Genomic DNA, 20,890 nt, shown 5'->3' with positions numbered 1-20,890 from the left:
GACCCTTCGACAGAACTAAGTAGAAATAGGAAAGGGGTGAAATATAAGCTGGTTTAAGGTGAGTGTGGGTGGGGGGGGGGGGGGGGGGGGGGGGGGGGGGGGTGGGTGGTGGGGGGGGGCGGGTGGGGGAGAGAGAGAAGTGGAAGGGCGGGGGTGTGGTTGTAGGGACAAGCAAGCAGTGATAGAAGCAGATCATCAAAAGATGTCACAGACAACAGAACAAAAGAACACATAGGTGTTGAAGTTGGTGATATATATCTAAACAAATGTGCTAATTAAGAATGGATGGTAGGGCACTCAAGGTATAGCTCTAGTCGGGGTGGGGGGAGCATAAAAGATTTAAAAATATTTTAAAATAATGGAAATAGGTGGGAAAAAGAAAAATCTATATAATTTATTGGAAAAAAACAAAAGGAAGGGGGAAGAAACAGAAGGGGGGTGGGGATGGAGGAGGGAGTTCAGGACCTAAAGTTGTTGAATTCAATATTCAGTCCGGAAGGCTGTAAAGTGCCTAGTCGGAAGATGAGGTGTTGTTCCTCCAGTTTGTGTTGGGCTTCACTGGAACAATGCAGCAAGCCAAGGACAGACATGTGGGCAAGAGAGCAGGGTGGAGTGTTGAAATGGCAAGCAACAGGGAGGTTTGGGTCATTCTTGCGGACAGACCGCAGGTGTTCTGCAAAGCGGTCGCCCAGTTTACGTTTGGTCTCTCCAATGTAGAGGAGACCTCATTGGGAGCAACGAATGCAGTAGACTAAGTTGGGGGAAATGCAAATGAAATGTTGCTTCACTTGAAAGGAGTGTTTGGGCCCTTGGACGGTGAGGAGAGAGGAAGTGAAGGGGCAGGTGTTACATCTTTTGCGTGGGCATGGGGTGGTGCCATAGGTGAGGGTTGTGGAGTAGGGGGTGATGGAGGAGTGGACCAGGGTGTCCCGGAGGGAACGATCCCTACGGAATGCAGACAGGGGGGGGGGTGAAGGGAAAATGTGTTTGGAGTTGGCGGAAATGGCGGAGGATGATCCTTTGAATGCAGAGGCTGGTGGGGTGATAAGTGAGGACAAGGGGGACCCTATCATGTTTCTGGGAGGGAGGAGAAGGCGTGAGGGTGGATGCGCGGGAGATGGGCTGGACATGGTTGAGGGCCCTGTCAACGACCGTGGGTGGAAAACCTCGGTTAAGGAAGAAGGAGGACATGTCAGAGGAACTGTTTTTGAAGTTATCATTGGAACAGATGCAACGGAGGCGAAGGAACTGAGAGAATGGGATGGAGTCCTTACAGGAATCGGGGTGTGAGGAGCTGTAGTCAAGGTAGCTGTGGGAGTCGGTAGGCTTGTAATGGATATTGGTGGACAGTCTATCACCAGAGATTGAGACAGTGATGTCAAGGATAGCACCACCCCATGCCCACGCAAAAGATGCAACACCTGCCCCTTCACTTCCTCTCTCTTCACTGTCCAGGGGCCCAAACACTCCTTTCAAGTGAAGCAACATTTCACTTGCATTTCCCCCAATTTAGCCTACTGTATTCGTTGCTCCCAATGCGGTCTCCTCTACATTGGAGAGACCAAACGTAAACTGGGCGACCGCTTTGCAGAACACCTGTGGTCTGTCCGCAAGAATGACCCAAACCTCCCTGTCGCTTGCCATTTCAACACTCCACCCTGCTCTCTTGCCCACATGTCTGTCCTTGGCTTGCTGCATTGTTCCAGTGAAGCCCAATGCAAACTGGAGGAACAGCACCTCATCTTCCGACTAGGCACTTTACAGCCTTCCGGACTGAATATTGAATTCAACAACTCTAGGTCCTGAACTCCCTCCTCCATCCCCATCCCCTTTCTGTTTCTTCCCCCTTCCTTTTGTTTTTTTCCAATAAATTATATAGATTTTTCTTTTTCCCACCTATTTCCATTATTTTAAAATATTTTTAAATCTTTTATGCTCCCCCCACCCCCACTAGAGCTATACCTTGAGTGCCCTACCATCCATTCTTAATTAGCACATTTGTTTAGATATATATCACCAACTTCAACACTTCTGTGTTCTTTTGTTCTGTTGTCTGTGACATCTTTTGATGATCTGCTTCTATCACTGCTTGCTTGTCCCTACAACCGCACCCCCCTCTCCACTTCTCTCCTCCCCACCCAACCCACCCCCCCTCCCCCCCACCCCGACATACACACACCTTAAACCAGCTTATATTTCACCCCTTTCCTATTTCTACTTAGTTCTGTCGAAGGGTCATGAGGACTTGAAACGTCAACTCTTTTCTTCTCCGCCGATGCTGTCAGACCTGCTGAGTTTTTCCAGGTAATTCTGTTTTTGTTTTGGATTTCCAGCATCCGCAGTTTTTTGTTTTTATAATTGCTTGTACCCCTGGCAAAGAGGTGGTCATAACTTTGAAGCATCAGTCTCATTAACATTGGGGTTCCAAACAATGAGACAACAAGCAGGCATCACAATGTAACTCACCAGATTGAGGCCTCCCAATATCAGACTGCCCCTGCTGACAGCAATGTAGGGACACTGTCCCTCCTCTGGGCACCACAGGTAATTAACCTTGGCTGAGCGTCTTAGGTTCTGACACTCTTGGAACTGGTTGGAGTGTAGGTATCATATGCACCAAACTAAAATGGTACAGGGGCCCTAAGATCTTACTTGCATATTAATAAGGGCCTACTGTTAATGTCTTGTCAATTACATTGTTAAGGTTTGTTAATGTCTTGTCAATTACATTGTTAAGGTTTGTTAATGTCATGTCAATTACATTGTTAAAAGTCAAGAGAATCAAGTGATGGGTATTAATTGTCTTTGAGCCCTTATAAATAGGGGATACTGGAGTGCATCGTTAGCCTCAGGAATGACATTTTAATTTAATTACATAAGTTTCCTTTAAAGTTTTGTTTTTGTTACAGAGCCCCATCAGAGGCTATCACCTCTTCCCCTCTACTGTAAATTTATTTTATGGATTGTTTTTTTTCAAAAGGGCATATAAATAGGGGATAGCTGGGACATTGGATTGAGTGGGACAAGAGATGTGGAACTAGTCAATAAACTCCATTAATAAAGAAAAGCTCTGTGTCATGGTATCAGTTTTCACTAACCGTCTTGGATCGTATTAACACCTACCATGTGGATGTGGATGTGTTTTGGGCACCCTAACACCAGAACCCCCTCAAAATGTGGTTCATCTTTTCATTGGTGTTTCCAGGACAGCAAAGCTACCGACTCCAATTTGAGGCTAGCTAATAGAAGTGAAAATTGATCCTGGGAGAGAGAGACAGAGAGGGAAAGACTAACTGGGAGAAACAGAAATATATCATAACAATATTTAAATGAGGAGCCAGCCTTTGGCTTGATGGTAGAATTCCTACCTGAGGCAGGTGATGCACTAATAATCCCAGCAAGTGGAAACCAAAGCTCTGGCTCTGAATTCAGGGTTGATATCTAGAGAGGGAAAAAATCTTAATAGGGAGGTAAAGAAAGAGAGAGGGAGAGAAATCATCTCCTATGTCTGGATTAGATTCAGGCAGCTTCCTATTATTCATTTGGATATGGTCATAACTTGATCCAGCTGATACTCAAGTTGTCAAGCCATTTCCAGCCAGCCAAGAACATTCATTTCTTAGATATTGCTGATAAGAGAGACATGTTGCCAAAGCTTTTCATCTTACACTCATCAGGACAAACACAAGAACACCAAATTTCAGATGATCACAATTTAAACTACATGAGAAAAGGGTGCTTTATGATTGGCAAATCAAGTCTCCAGTAGTATAAAGTGTTACGAGTGATCGAAATTTGTCATTCTTGCATTTGTTCTGATGATTACAAGATGAAAAACTTCAGCAACATATCTCTTTTCAGCAGGATTCAAGTTCTGTACTGCCAAGCGACCGTTTCTTAGGTAGCAGACTAAATCTAGAGACCAAAAAACATGCAGTAGCAACTTGTCCTTTATGCTGTGAGTTCAGCCATTAGTGCCCTCATGATAGTAGAAACTGAGGTGGTGTGGAGTATGGGTATTTAAAGGGATGATGTTGATGCATGTGCACCTGAAGGGATGGTGCATCTATTGGAAAATGCAAATGACCAAAGAATCAACATTTTAAACTAAACTTCTCCAAATTGGGCCTGACTTGTGGTCTGGGACATGGATCAGCTTAATCCCCAATTCAGTACCTGGGTCCAGACTTGGATTCACTCCAGATCTGGACCTTGGACTTTTAGATTCAGCTCAGCATAATCTTCTCAATTCAATGCCTGTGGCTCAACTTCATCCTCCGAAGTCTGGGAGCCTTAGCTACAGCTCAGTTTGATCATAAGCTCCAGCTTTGATAGAGTTACTTTGATTTTATGATCTAGAAATTGCTGACATTTCACTGCTTCATAAATTTAATTCACAGAAAGCTCAAAGGAGCTGTATCAAACGCTTGCCATGTAGAAGAACCCACACATAAAGCTGTATTTCTTGGAGTAAAGGAGCTCAGAGAGACAAAGCATCTTGTTGGAGTTGTTTTATGTATGAGACAAATGAATGAAAGTTGTTGCAGAATCTATTTAGCTCCTGCTCAATACCATCACATAGGGTAAGAATTGCTGAGTTTGAGGTCCTATTCCAACGACTTCTACTGCCTGGCAGTGAATTATGTTTGCAGCCTCAATCTAAGAATTCCTAGCGCAGAGCACTGAGCTGAGTCGAAGCCCGAATTCTGAGGACTCCCACTGACCGACACTGAGCAAAATAATGATTGTTTGCTTTCTGACTCTTAACAAGCAGGCAAGTGGTCGCTGATGTGGATTTGCCCCAGTCAGAAGTTAACAAAAATCCATTCTCTGCAGCATTTGATCCATAAATTCTATAAATAATGGAAGAAGCAGAGGAATGAAATTGCACTCTCTGCATTGTACCAGTGATGTGATTATTTGCTGAATCATAATCAACAAGGGGCAATACTTGTGTGGGCTGGTGCCCAGATACAGCTGTTTGTATGCTTTCACCTTCAAAAATTGGCCGTGATGCAGGTTTTCCTGAAGAGGTCATAGTATGTAGAGTCCCTGACTGTTCCTCTTAATTCAAAGTAGCTTTTAGCTCAGAAGAATTTGAGTTGCCAAATAGTTTGAAGTAAGCAAATTGAATCGAGTAGCACATGAAAACCCTGCAGAACCACTTAAATAAAATGTGATAAAACATCAAAGCAACTATTGAAATGTGAATGATCAAAACTGTAGAGTTGTACAAGCTGTACAATACAAAGTTTAGTTACTTCGTAAAATATCCAGTGATTGTGGTTGTCATCCTGCCGGAACCATATTCATCATCAAGGTTGTAGGTATTGTTTAGTGTGATGTCCTGTCCTGCCTGATTTCATTGTCATCCACTTCTCCAATAATTACACATGATTGGATGCCATAAAGAAGAAAGATGTGCATTTATATAGCACTTTTCACGACCTTCGGACATCTCAAAGCAAATTGACCATGGCCGTGGTGGGCACTGATTCCTCTGCTCACTGGGACCATTCACTTGGGTCTGTTTCTCACTCGAATTTCCAGTAGCAACTGGGCCCCTCTGCACAGTTCAGCTGTTCCCTTGTTGGTCAGTAGTTGGTCAGTAGAACAGACAACAGGTGAAATTACTCGATGGCAATTGTGTGAAAATGGGCTGACAGTAGGCAGGAAAAGTAAACCTAGCGAGTTATAAAACCAAGCTATTGATTAACTATCAACTCACTTTACACTACTGCCATTGATTAATTTCTCCACCTAGGCTTCTTTATCAACACCAACAATCGATTCAAAACTTATAATTGCGATCAGTTGTAAGAGAACTCAAACCATCTGAGGTCTGCTGCTTCATGGATGGTGCCTGACATCCTTGATTGGCCAAAAGAGTTAGTAATAGATTCTGCTTTCAGCTCCTCCATGTTGAATGCGCTGTGGATTTCCTGCAGAACATAAATGGCACACGTAGTTCACATGTGACATGGTTTTCCACACCAAACATTTCCTGCAGTCATACCAGCATTTGTTGGTTGTACCAGGGACATCATGTTTGGTGTTAAAAGCATTGCATCCAGATGTAGGCATCTTATGCGAGTGGCACATCCACCAACCATCAAGATAACTTTTCTGCCTTGTGATGTTGAACTACAGACAAAATGATTTTGGCCGCCATTCGAGTACAGCACCAATCATCCATGCCTTTTTGTTATGGGCAAAGTAACAACATCAGAGGCTTTTACAATTCCAGTCACAAGCAGATTTATCTTGGTCTTATGATGAGGTAATCACAAGGCCAATTGTCTTCATGTTATGTGAGAATGTCACTTGCTAGCCCATGCATGGACCTGGACTTGACAGCATGTGGACTTTTGAAGCAGCTGATTCACAATGGAGAAACACAATTGACTGCAATTTCTTCGGCAAAGTCATTTTCTTTTTCCAACAAGTCGAAGCCAGAGAGCCTGAAAAAGCTCTTGCCTACCTGAACCAGCTTGACAAGGTCGATCTGCATGATGACAAGCTGAGGTGGGTATCTTGCCCCTTTGGCTGTGGGACACCAGCAGGTAAACAGCAGTAATACTCTCCTTCAGGTCGGAGAGATGGTAGGGATGTTAAGTTTCTCTGGCAGAAATTTCTCCAATGGTGCTGCTCTACATGATCTGGTATTTTTCTTCAAAGGAAGGATCTTATAGCTCTGGCTATCCAGTCTTCACAACTGCTTCTATCTGTGGTCATGCAATGGTTCTCTGCACTCAGGTGGAGGACTGTCACTTCTGTGCACCTGAGGTTGATAAGTCCTTCACAACAATCATTAGTCAATCTGAATTAAGTGGAGAATATCATTGGTTGTTTGTAATGGAAGTTCACACTAAAAGGTTTGGGTTGAGCAACAAACTTTCCATGGGATTCCTCTTTTTGCACAATTTGGATTTAAGTGAACAGACAATTTGAATAAAGGAATTTTAAACTGAGGAGATAAGTGTTGATGCATGCCATTGGATTTGCAGACTCTTGCTGTCAGACCTGAAACAAACAGAAAATGAGATATGGTAACTTTTTAAAAAGCAGCATCTGAATAGGCTAGCTGCCAGTCAGGGTTACCACCTGACCCGTATTTTAAGGAATTGTCCCTTATTTTGACCGGCTTGCCCGTGACCCTTGGGGATGCCTTTTGCGCCCTATTTCTGAGTCACCTGAACCTCCCTCGCCCGTTCTTTTTGTCACCAGCAACTACCCCCCACACCCCCACCCCACCCCGCACCACCCCACCCCGTACCACCAACACTGCCACTGCCCACCCTGCACCTTCTCCAGTCATCTCGGTCAAAATGTCCCTTATTTTGTTTCATAAAGGTAGGTCACCCTACATCTGGTTACAGAATGATGGCTGTACAAGGCTGGAGCCATGTAGCCTGACTCACTCCTGAACCAAGGAACAAAGACAGGGCAATGAGTTATCTTGACTAGAAAGCAGAAAAGAAAGAGAGGAACTCTATCACCTTATTTTCTTTGAATGGTTCAGTTCTTTTTTTCTTAGGTTTACTTTCATACAGCAGCACACCTGCTCTATGACACACCTTTTGTTCCTTTCTTTCATTTCTTCCCCCATCACCATTCCCTTTGGTCCTGTAAGACAAGCTCTTAGTCAGTCAATCTCTCCTGTCTTCCACCGTGTCACAGGCCTTCCATTGGTCCTTGTCCCACCCATCCCTTGCTCAAAACATATTACATCTCCAGCTTTTCCCAGTTCTGACGAAGGGTCATTGACCTGAAGAGTGAACTCTGTTTCCCTCTCCACAGACACTGCCCGACCAGCTGAGTGTTTCCAGCATTTTCTGTTTTTATTTCAGATCTTCAGGAACCGCAGCATTCTGCTTTTCAGCAAGTCATTAGACTTGGATTGTTCTGGGTAGCATGATCATAAATCAGAGAGATGCATTTACTGGTGCGCCTGAGTTACTGCATCTCCCCAGCTTTATGATTTTAAGTTGGTGTTCAGTAACTGTGATTTTGATGTAAAATATTGCATCAAACAATAGGTAATGGTCAGATTTACCTCTCTGACATATAAAAATAGTAAATGCTGGGAACGCACAAAGAGCACAGGATGGAGAAAGAATAAAAACAGGACTCAGTTATTCTGCCCTAAGAGCTGTTCCATCATTCAGTTAGATCATTGATGATTAACATCCCTACTTGCTTTTGGCACCATTGCTCCTTGTCTACCCTGACTTTACAAATTCCCTATCTCAGACATGAAAACCAGCATCTATCACTTTTTTGGGGGCAAGTTCCAGATTTCTACCATCCTTTGTGTAAAAAAAAAGGTTTCCTGATTTTGCTCCTGAATGGCCTCGCACTAGATTATAGCCCTATAGGTTAGCATTTCAGGTGGGGCCTATTCAGGGGTGATTCGGTAGGGCAGAGCTGCCAACAGTGATGAGGCAACGAGTAATGAGTGACATGTGTCAGTGATGTTCGGAATTACACAGCAACTGAGGTGATTGTGCCTTTTGCCTTGAGTTAATAGCCCTACAGCAAATAATGGAAATTTATGCCAACTGTTTAATATTTATGAAACGCACAATGCCCCAGTTCTGCCCCCGATATTTTGATGTCGAACAAAAATTATGCAAATTAAATTTGGGAGGTCACTGAGCCATGAGAAATGAATGACATCACATTACTTAACTGCCTTAAAGGTTTCAAGTTCATTACTGTTAAATGCTGAATCTCACTCAGCATGCGCACAGGGACCACGACAAGGTAGCTCACAGCCTATTGACTGTCCTACTCCCCTTACACACAGCATGAAGACAAAACAATGTATAATGGATTCCCATTTCTTCTAGTTTCCTAATGCTTTCAGGAGCATTACTGTAAATTTCATAATTAGAGAGACAGTCCGAAGTGAGTCATATTTAGGCTTGGCCATGTCGGGCATGAACAGGGCCGTGTTCGGATGAGATTTACATAAGGCTTTTGCTAGTCCATGGACTCAGACACTTCTTTCATGAGTTAGTCTATCTGGGTAAACACAGCATAAAGAAGAGTCGAACTCACAGAGATCAAAGAATTTATGCATCAGAAAGCAACATCTGAAAAGGTTAGAATCGGAGATTCCTATAATAAACTCATCTGTCTGGGATTTTATTCAGTAGTTAAAAACCCATGTTGAATCTTTCAAACAGTTTTAAAAGCTACAAAAGTAAATCAGCTGTAGAAAAGACTGAGCAATTCAAAATCAGACATGGCTTTCTATTAGTGATACGTTCTTGATTTCTATAGTGAAAGCATCCTGGAAGCAAGGCAGGAAAATCTAAACTCAAGTAAAAATTGGATTATTCATTTCATCACTCTTCATTCTCTCGTTCTGTGTTAAGCCTAGCCAGGGGTGGCTACAGTTGTGATGATGAGTTGTATTAGACTCGAAACACCAACTGTGTTTTTTTCTCCACAGACACTGCCAGGCTTGCTGAGTTTTTTCAGCATTTTCTGTTTTAGTTTCAGATTTCCAGCATCTGCAGTGTTGCTTTTATTATAGCGGTGGCTACATGTATCTTTCAGTCTCTATTTTGTATCTTCTGTCTGTGGAATGACTTCAGTCATGTGAACTGTACCCCCTCACTTATAGTTAGCCCTCAATCTACTTATAAATAATACTAATTCCACCATTTAACACATGGATATCAATATTGCAAGGTAAAAGAAGAGACTTGCTTTTTACCGCACCTTTCACATTCTCACAATGTGTCAACAAGAGTTTTGAGTGAAAGAATCTTTTTGAAAAGTGATCATTGTTCTTTCGTCGGTAAAATCAGTAATCATTTTGCACACGGCAAGGTCCCACTAAGAGCAATGAAATACATGACCAGTTATTTGGTCATGTTGAGCTGGGCACCTCTGCTATTCTTCATTGAATAGGATAATTGGATCTTTTACATCTGGCAATGGGGTAACCAATGGGGTAAATATCATGTCTGAAAAGATGGTACCTCCAACGATAACATTACTCGACAGTCAGCATTAGACATGAGTATCAACCAAGGTCTTGAAATCAAGTCCAGTGGAGCTTCTGACTCAGGGACAAAAGCAGTATCGGAGGCCAAGGTAAGCCCACCATGTTTTCCAAGAATGCCACATGCTAAGTTTATCTTTTATGTATGGTTACCTCCCCCTTTCAATAGCTAACCATCAAGAACATAAGAAATAGGAGTAGGAGTGAGCCATTTGGGTCCTCCTAGCCTGCTCTGCCATTCAATAAGATCAACTCCACTTTCCTGCCTGTCCCTCATCTCCCCCATAGCCCTTGGCTCCCTTGTAGATCAAAAATCTGCCTTGAATATATTCGATCAGCCTCCACTGCTCTCTTATGTAGATAATTTCAAATGCTAAACACCATATGAGAGAAGAAATTCCTCATCTCTGTCTTAAACGGGAGTCCCTTATTTTTAAGCTGTGCCCCCTAGTTCTAGATTCTCCAATAAGGGGAAATATCCTTTCAACATCTACCCTGTCAGGCCCCTCAATAACCTTAAGGTGGTCAAAATTACCTCCCTAGTCTTCACTTGGAAGCATTTCATTCCTCACAACTTTGTACACATTAATATCACGAAAAGTCTTCTGTGGAATGTAGCTGCATCACCTGTCATTATACTTATAGATATAACAGCAGGGTTTCACTGGAGGTCATGGTTATTGTAGCTAATGTGATACTTCTGCTTTCTTTTTCTAGGACAAAAACCACATGGAGTGGTTGACCACAAGTAGCCCCTTGAATCTGAGATCTCTGATTCCTTGTGAGAAGGGATGTGTTGCATTTCCTGGAGAAGGGTGTAGGAGGATTCTGCATCTCTTCCTATTACATTTTTATAATTGTATTTTATTTCATATATTGCATATAATATATAAATTGTCATAAATAGCGAAAATAGCATGTTAGCCTGGCTTCCCAGAAAACCATTCTAACCTTTCTTTCTCTCTACCTCCTCTAGAAGTGGTGCAAGATGAAGAAACAGGGACCTCAGCAACCAGCCATTAAGGGCAGCATTAGCAGCATGCACCTCACTCACCCCCTCCCTCTCAAACTCTGCAAAAACCATTCAAGGGAGATAGAGGATGTGGAAAGGGGGCACCATTATGTAATACACAGAACACTAGTATTCAGGAGCAGCTAATTGTGCTCAGAGCAACAGAAAGCTACTGGCTCTTTACTAGAAACTAATGGATACTAAATGAAAACTTTCCCATCAACTTTCACAGATGTTATAGACTGCCAGAAATGGGTGTAGACCAGTTAGTGGAGACTATTACTAAAAGGGAAGGCATATTGTTCATGATTATGTGTATCTGTTGACTGTTGACTGCTTGCTGTGTATGATTAGTTAAGCCTGGGTGTGGTCACTTAGTAAAAGAAACTAAACTGAGGCAAGCTGCTGTGAGCATGAGAGAGTAGACATTTTAAAGCGTTGAATAAAATTCAATAGAAGTTTGAGTGTATCATCTCTGCATATCTTTGAGGCGTAAAACACAACAGAGGGTATTACACGAGTTACAAAACTAAAATTAGACAGGTGACTGGGACTTAATATTTTACATCTGAGAAGATGTGACTCTGCTCTTTAAAAAAGTGAGATAGGATGAGCCAGGAAGTTAGAAGCTAATTAGTCTTATTCCAGTACTAAAGATAATTTTCTCAACATTTCCCACTACCAGGCTCTGCAAGGGTTGGGCGGAACACAGTTGTAATGTATTCTGTCTTACCCAACCTGAATTTTGGGTTCAGTCCATATAAATCAGCCTGATGTACCCCCTGCCTGATGTACCCCAACAGCAATGGCTGCCAGCTTTGGATCTTTTGGCTGCAGTCCAAGAACAACAGTCAGCAGACCTCCAGCATTGATATTCATCCTCCAGGCCAAAAGGGAAAATTTACAACTGGCCTCCTAAGGCCAAGGTTTAAATTATTGAGTGCAGAGAGTAAATGATTCATTCCCAGTTCTGCCATCCCTCATCCTGGTGGATTCAAAACAAAATGTTAGAGCTGATTTTCCTGATGTGCTGAGGAATGCTTGTTTACCAGGTACGAAGCAGAAGGAAAAGAGTCATAAATCCTTGATACAAAGGCAAAATACTGCGTATGCTGGAAATCTGGACTAATAATTCCTTGGTGTTAGGTCTCTTAGCCCTGTGCATTGCTCACTCTGTTGGGTAACTATTCAGAGAAGAGTTCACACTTATTTCACTTTAAATATTACACCCAGCCCTGCTCAATAAGAGGATCTGAAAAATATAGGCAGCAAGGATATGGAAAGCCTAAGGTATGACTAGCCTTTTCGATTTGCAGGCTCTATGCTGGACTTTTGAGGCTGTGGGCCTCCTGGCTGTTTTTTCCAAACAGTGTAGTGTTCAATGGTTTAGTTGCTCTGTGTTTGATTATGTTAATCTGGTAACTAACCAGTCACTGTGCTTGATTGGTCAAGCACAGGTGTGGACTCAGAGAAAAATAAACAGATACCACAGAAGCTACTAGAAGCTAAGCTATGAACATGAGTGATAGCAGAGATACTTTAAAGCAATGTAAATAAGCTTGTTGCATGCATAGAAACTAATGTCATTTCTGCATTGCTCTGAGGCAAATCAAGTATATAAAATATACAACGGACAGCAGCCGGGAGATTGTATAGATAGTGACCATCACTGTTGTTGTAGTTACAGCACAGAAGGAGGCCATTCAGCCTCTTGTGTCTGTGCTGGCTCTCTGCAGGAGCAATTTACTTAGTGCCACTCCCCATGGCCCTGCACATTCTTCCTTTCCAGATAAAAATCCAATTATCTCTTGAATGCTTCGATGAGAATCCACCTTTATTTCTAGGTTCATATCATTTCAGTTAGCCTATAGCTCCCCCTTAGACAGGGTTGTCTGTTGGTAAAACCTTGCACTTGGACGCAAGGAATGAAAGTCAATCTGGCAGAAGGTCTGACTACAACAGTGATGGTCACTAACAACCTTTTACCTGCCAGCTGCAATGGCGGCTTCTCACGCCATATCGTCCTAAACCCATTGCATTACTTATGCATTCCCTGGAAACACTGCATTTCTGGGGTGGGTGGGCTCTCATTCTCCCACCACGCCATCACCTTGCTGCTTCATCATGCCGGGTGCACACATCTCGGTGCTTTCAGCCCTCGACGACGGCAGGGAAGGTGTCCATGAAAGGCAAAAAGTCTGCAGCCGCTAGGTTTAACGATGCATCACTGGAATGCCATTAGGACATCATGGAGGCCTGCCGTGATGTCCCCTACCCCACCCCTTTGGCTGCAGGACGGGCATCGGCATCACCAATCCAGCATGTCAGGAGGTGGCAGCGGTGGTCAATACCAATGCTGCACAGAAGAGGTTGGCCATCCAACATAGATGGAGGATGAATGATCTCATCCGTGCAGCCAGGGGTATGACAACCATCTCATCACTCTAAACTCACACACTCAAGCACATCACACATTCACTGGCATCTCACTCACGGCCAGCTCAAGGGACATCACCACCTATTCTCACAAACATAGCCCCACATCTCCATCTGGCCTCATCTCCTCTGGAGACTGCCTCCTCAGCCCTCACCATCTTGAGGCCACATGCACAGGTCAACATGTGCCCCCCACACACACCCTGGGATACCCTCCTTCCCCTCCACAGCTCTCGCCCTGCAGCCTCTTCACTTGCCTGAGGCAACTTCTCCCCTTCGCCAAGCATGACCTTGCCCCACAGCCATTGAAAAGCCACCCAAATATGGCTGATCTGGTAGGTAGAGACCTGCCCGTGAGCCTGTCTTAAAGTGATGTGGTGCTGTCTGTGAAGCCTGGCGCTGATGACTGTGAGTGCTGACTGAAGCAAGGTAGGCAAACAAACCTTGAAGTCCTGAGTGAAGTGCAGCCCGCCAGGTGCCTGTTGCATATGTGCTGTTGTGGAACACATCAGTGTGTTTTCCCACTGACGTGGGCGGCCAATCCATTGTGGGGGAGGGGGGGTGAGACCAGCGGGCTGGCCTTATAATGATACGCTGATGTCTTGCAATGAGGTTCCTGACATCCGATGGCGGGAAATGCGGCCCACCATTGGCTGGCCGGGCAGACAATCGCAAACTGATTTCACACCATTGTGAAGCCGATCACGCAATGTTGTCCGCTCATGCCACCGAACACGCCCGATGCTGGTGGGCACAGGACATTCCGGCCTTTAACTCGGTCTCTCTCTCCACAGATGCTGCCTGGTCTGCAAAGGTGGGTTTGATCCTGTACTCATCCAATAGCCACATATCCACACTGGTTTGATTTTATTCTATCCCTAAGCTGGCGAATAATGTCCCAATTTCTTCCCTAACTAATGTCAACTAACAATGTAAACAGAGACTGAGACATGATCTCCCAATTCTGTAAATTACCCACTCTCTATTAGCCAGACCCAGGAGGGAGCAGACTGCTATTTTTAACATCAGATGCTGGTATGGAATCCAATAAAAGGTTTTTGACATATTGTAGGAATGTTGTAATAAATATGATTGTCACTGGAAGCATTTTTATTACAAAATTTGACAGTGATGTGATAGTACAGAATTTGTTTTATTAGGCTCTGTACGTGTGACAAGTTAGACGTTTTTAAAAACACTGATAAGCTTCCATCTTAGAAACAGCTCATTTATGTTTAGCCTGAGCCACTATTATGTATCTGGTCTTCTCCATGTGCAAGGCCATTTCAGAGTTAAAATCCTTTTGTTCCTTGTTGCGACAAAAGAATAGAATGTTTGCACGTTTTCCCTCATGATCCTGAGGTATGATCTATTCGTTGCTGAAGGCTGTTGTTAGTCCAGGAGCCAGTCAATTCTGAAGATGGTTTAAAGATCATGAGTGGGTGTTGGACCTCCATCCAGTCTGCATTCCTCAAATAATATAGAATCACAGAATGGCAACTGCACAGGAGGAGGCCATTTGGCCCATCATGTCCATGCCAGCTCTCTGCAAGAGTAACTCAGATGGTCCCGCTCCCCTGCCCTTCCCACGTAGCCCCTGCCATTTCTTTTTCACTTCAGGTGCTTGCCTTATTCGCTTTTTGAAAGTCACAGTTGAATCTGCATCTGAACCACACTCTCAGGCAGTACATTCCAGATCCTAAACAATAGGCTTGTCGACTGTGATTAAAAGTGTTCCTGGGGGGTTTCATTACATGACTTGCCACCACACACCAGCCATTTGCCGGCTAACCCATCCATTCTTGTGACGCATTGCCTTCATACACCAATTGTAAATTATTAGCACTCATAACCCAATTGGTTGATGCTTGACTGTCAGCCAAAAAGCCCTTTTCTGCCCATTTTCAATATCTTTGTATCAGATAAAGAAAAACGTTCAAAGTGAACAACAAAAAAGACAATGATTTTTGATGTCCCCATGATTTTTCTCCAGGATTGCACACGACAGAGTCCTGGAGAGTGATCTTCAAATCCTGGAGACACCAGACCAATTCTGGATGGTTGGCAACTCTACTAACCAATGGGAATAGTTTCTATCTATCTACTCTGTTTAGATCCCTCCTGCATTTGAATATCTTCCCCTGTCTTGTTTATTTGCCTGAAGATAATTTTTGATAAAATTAGGAATGCAATATAATGAATTATAAACAATTCACTGACCTGTCCTGATCCGCACAGCATCAGATATCCCAGTGTCTATGGCTTAAGAGGAAATAACGCTTCAGAGATGAGCCTTGGCCTGTCTTATCACGTTAAAAGTACTATGCAAACGCAAGTTGTTGTTGTTCAATACCCTCTACTCCATTAGGCACTGTTACCCTGCAAATCAGAATTTGTGTTGATCTTGGAGGTGGGTCTCTTGCAAACGAGGGAAATACACCTTACGATGCGTTTACATTCTATACACAGTTGTTGTGTGTTTCAATGGCACCCAGTGTTGTTAAAGGCATTGGGAGGAAGGCATTTCATATTTTAAAGCTTAGTTTCTCATGCAACGATCAATTGCAGTATGGAAACTGCCTTCTTTGAAAATGAGGTACTTCTGGTTTTTTTTGCCTAATAAAATTGTAGAGCTCAGTTGCCCCACTTGACACTGCAGTGAGTTCCCCACATACCCACCCCCACATACCCACCCCCACATATCCTGCCTTCTCTTGTGAAATCCTGGAAGTATTGGAAAAGCCACAGCGACTCCTGTCCTTGCACTGATTGGTTTCCTGATAATGTGATGGAGAGAGCATCACTAGAGGCTTCACACAACTAAATGCAACCTTGATTTGACTTTCTCAATTGTAACAGTAACTAATGACACTTGCCTTCAATTATTTTCTTTCCATACAGTGATATGAGTGTAGATGATGAACCCCCATGCCCAGAGGAGATAGATTATTACACAGACAATTGCACTGAGGAAGATGATGACCCCATCGACCTTGCCACTGAGCACAACGTGAGCTCAGAGGATGAACTTGAGCTTAAGAAATGATTGCCCATTACAGAATCTGGGAATGGATCCCAAACGTCGATAAAAGAAAATACACAAGGCTTTTCCTTACATCGGTGATATCAAACGCAAGAGAACTTTGGAACAGGATGAAAACCTCATAAATGCAGTTTGTCTCTCACTCTCCTGAGACAATCTGGACATTATCTGCATGAAATGCTTTGGTTGTGATCATGTTGCTCAGTATTTTGCTCTCCTATAACTCCTAGATATATTGCAGAATCCTGCTTATCCTCATATTCCGGTAGTGTATAGAGGTCTTGCAAATCTGTGGGGAACCCCGAACCCAGTAAGCCTTAGCCTTTTAATGTTGGTAGTGGCAGAGGGAATTGCCTGTATGAGCAGGACTTAGACACTTACGGGGAAACATCTACAGAGCCTCCTTGCCTTAAGTGTGAAGCTCCTGGAAACTGGGGAGGAAGATTGATAACAAGGAGATGGATGCCAGGTAGAGTATGGCCCAAGCTGGCCTAGTTTAGACTGCTTTAAAGCAACATTTTAAATAAATGACTCACCTCTCTCATCTTGGCTGATCCAAGCCCTGACCCTACCTGGTTCCCAGTTGTGCCTCACTTTTACATTCCTGTGCCGATGCTCTGACGGGCTCTTTACTGAGGGCCTTAAGGACTCCCTGCCCCAGCTCTGATCCCCCTTATGTTGATGGGTATGGCTGAACAGTGTGAAATCATCAGTACATTTCCAGCATCCACAGTATTTTGCTTTTGTTTTGGTGGAAACATTGGCAGAAGGCTTGGTTCTAGCCAAGTTGTAGTGTTCTGACAGACTTCTTGGGGAGAAAGCAGGTGAATGGCATTATGTGAATTACTCATTTGGAGAGCCGGTGCAGGCACGATGGGCTGAATGGCCTCCTTCTGTGCTGTAACAATTCTGTGGTTCTGATGGGTCCACCTGAACAGCAGCAGATTTTAGAGCCTGAGAATGTTTGATGGGACATGGTAAATAAATCGCAGGTTGGATTCTGGGTTATAGCTTGACGGGTGTGTAGTTTCTTTGGCTGATTCATTGAGAGTTTAGTTTTCATAAACCATTGATTCAATGATATCAGAAACAATTTAACATCAACCTTGCAGACTTGTCAGCAGAGCTGAATTATTCCGTAACCCTGATAACCAGAGTTGCTGATGCAAGTACTGATATCTGTCACTCACTCCTTGTACCCTGTGTTTTATACTAGAGACTCTCCCGGTTCTGTGGGAGGAAATGGTAAGTTTACACCCAGGTCCAGCTCAGACTAAAGGGTAAAGCTGAAACAGCTGTGATGTGTGAGTTTTGCGCTGAATATAGTGTTATGATTTAACCAGTTCCCTAAGGTGTCACATTGTGGTAGAAGTCCGTGAGCTTGGTACAGAGGGCTGCCAACGCAGATGGACAAAATACCAAACTGTTCTCTGACCACTGCCTCCTACTGGCTGACTGTCACCCACAGGAAGTCCAGAAGGTTGGCAGTGGGGTTTGGAAACTAAACACAAAGAGCTGTTTACCCAAAAAACATCAAGACACTCAAAAAACAATTTGCTAAGGTTGGAGAACTATGATTGCCTGATGCACTAGAGGGAAGTTATTAAAGTGAATGTCAAGAGATTCCTTGTTCTCAAAGGTGTTTCAAAACCAGAGAGGGACAGAAAGAAATAGCTTGATCCCAAAAAAACATGCAGGATCTGCCCTGCTGTGGTTGAGAGAGGTCGATGCAGGGCAGGATCTCCAAGAGGTGAAGAGCCAGCAAGCCTCGATCTTTGCCTCAGAATCCTCCAAGGTCCTCTTCCAGTCCAGAGTCTGCTCCATATGGCAGGATGAGACGTGCTCACATTTCTTCTTCTAAAAGCTGTACACAGAGAGAGCTCGGTGATCAGCAGCCTGAAGGAACGAGGTGGCTCAGTGACAATTGCGCAGCCAGGCACGCTAAGGATCAGCAAATCCTTTTATGCTGGATTGTACAATGTGAAACCTACAGGCAGCACAGCCTCACAGTCCTTCCTGCCTACTCAGGAGAAGGCCTTTAATGGAACGTCATACACGTACATGTTAACTCTGACACAATTACAGATCTCACCCACTGTACTACAATTTTACACGTTACCACACTTTTACACTTTACTACAATTTTCAGGCTGTGCCTGAGTGCTCAGTAACTCTCCTGCACTGTGCTCTGCTCCTCCTCTTTCACCAGGTGAATTGGTGCAGGTGAGATTTATTTAAATTGCCTGATGCCAACATCAGACAAATAGGTGGGGTTCAAGAGCGCAGGTCACTGGTGGATTGTCACTTTCATTCTGCCATTGTCATAGCAACAGAATCATGGGAATTCGGGCCGACTCTCACTGCTGCATCTTTGATCCTCCACAACTAGATTTCCCATCATCCATCAGTAATCCCACTCTCCCTTAACTGTTTTATTTTCATACACTATAACAGGATTTACTTTTTTTTTGGATTATCTGCTAGTCTTTTCATCTTTCCTTTAAGTCTTTCCAATATTTTTCACTTCCCCTCTATACTTCCTTTTAATTTGTTTTGGGACTGTTGCTCTAGTTTTATCAGATGTCTCCCTTCTAATCTCTTCATTTCCATAGAGCTCTTTTATTTGATGCTCATTCTTATCATCCTTTGTGAGTTTATTTATTTCACACTCCATCCATATTTGGAGATTCGCTATGGCTGATCTATAGTCCAACCGTTCTGTCCATGAAGAGACTTAACACATTCAAAGAAGGTGACTGATGCATTCAAAAGGATATAAACATATATATATACACAAAGTGACTCACACATTCAAGACAGCACGAGGACATCAGAAATAGGAGCAGGGAATGGGCCATACAGCCCCTTAAGTCTGCTCTGCCATTCAGCAAGATCATGGTTGACCTGATCTTGTCCTCAACTCCACTTTCGCGCTTGTTCCTCCATAACCTTTGACTCCCCTATAGTTCAAAGCCTTGTCCAACTCAGCCTTGAATATACTCGATGACTCAAGCTTCCGCAGTGGGAGAAATGTGGATTGGTTAAGCAGATGGGCTCAGGAGTGGCAGCTGGGTGTAATGTGAAGAAATTACTGGTCATAAACATTGGAGTTGAAACAGGAAATGTTTGTAGGGGTGTCAATTAGCACAGGATGAAAGGATAAGGGCATGGGTGTGAATCAAATCACTGACAGTATCCAGTCAGTGTGAAACTCTTAACAGCTGGGCTAATCATACAGTGGGACAGGCCTCAAAACTATTGAGTGTGAACTGGAAGCCGGTTATTATATGTCTATGTAATTTACTCGTTAGAATGTTTGCAATATAATGCACAATTTTGGATGGCTTCTGCTTCAAATGGACACTGATGGAAAGAGATGAGAGAATGGTCTGGTAATACTTATCAGCTGTAGACATTATTTACCATTTTAAGAGGTTTTCCAGTAAAGATATGATGGGCAATGACAGAATGCATTGTGAGGTTTGTTATAGAACACTCTAATGTATTTACTTGGAAGTTGCAATAAAATCCTTTGAAAGTCAGGGCATTCAAGCGTCCCTTCCTGCTACACACATTTCTGTTTGTCTTCATCCTTATTCCTGTTCTTTCAATTTATCAAACAAGACCTGGCATAGGTCTGCCTGATACTTTGCTGTTCCTGTCATTTTTCTAATCATTTTCGGTAAGTTCCTTCGACTTAGCGTCTTTTCAGTTTCTTTTATCTTTATCTGTTTGTTTCTTTCTTCAGTCAACTTCTCCAAATCCCCTTTTGAATATTTCCTAATTTTCCCCACAACCATTTTTAAACTAGTTGTTGCATCAACCAACCAAACCCATAAATGGTTGGACTGAACCAATCACAAACTGAGTCACAGTGAGCAACACTGTCATCACCTGCCAGACCAATGTAACTACATGAAGCAACCTCCAGTTTTTGCAGTTTCCAAAAATAGCACTGTCCACTGCCAGGGGTCAGGAGCAGGCGGCTGTGAGGTGAAGTAGGTTAGATACTGCCCTTTCACCATTGAGACCTTGGTTCAAGTCCAGCCTGATGACTAGGATGTAGATCTGCTGAATGTAAAGGAGCCATTGGAGATGAGTTTGGGACAGCTTCAATGCATTTCCTTCTAGGTGTTAATTCACAAGTGGCACAAAGTTTACCTCAAAAGTAGTCTCAGACCAGCTGCGAGCTGACTGAGTGAGAACCCTCTACCAAGATTAGGTTTGAGACATCAGCGCAGGTTCCTTCCGTTAGCAACAGCACTTGTGTAAAAGCAACACTTGAGGGAATGGAAAAGGGGATGGTAGTGAAGGGTCAGAGGTGGGTTTGTTTTTCTGAAGTAGAGATCCGAGTGAGACACTCTTGGCTGGTTGTGGAAGG

The 20,890-nt window shown here is 43.4% G+C and overlaps 1 protein-coding gene across 2 annotated transcripts in view; it reads left to right on the top strand.

Moving 5' to 3' along the window:
• Positions 1–20,051, top strand: part of LOC121269917 (cytosolic carboxypeptidase 4) — a 220,495-nt gene extending 200,444 nt beyond the window's left edge. For both annotated transcript variants that reach the window (XM_041175042.1, XM_041175043.1), the window contains one exon: positions 16,368–20,051. In XM_041175042.1, the coding sequence (XP_041030976.1) occupies positions 16,368–16,512 (145 nt within the window). In that variant the 3' untranslated portion in view covers positions 16,513–20,051. The remainder of the gene's footprint in view (positions 1–16,367) is intronic.
• Positions 20,052–20,890: the final 839 nt, after the last annotated feature.

This window comes from Carcharodon carcharias, chromosome 26, assembly GCF_017639515.1.
Source record: "Carcharodon carcharias isolate sCarCar2 chromosome 26, sCarCar2.pri, whole genome shotgun sequence".
NCBI classification, from domain to species: domain Eukaryota; kingdom Metazoa; phylum Chordata; class Chondrichthyes; order Lamniformes; family Lamnidae; genus Carcharodon; species Carcharodon carcharias.
This window is presented reverse-complemented; position numbering and strand designations above follow the sequence as displayed.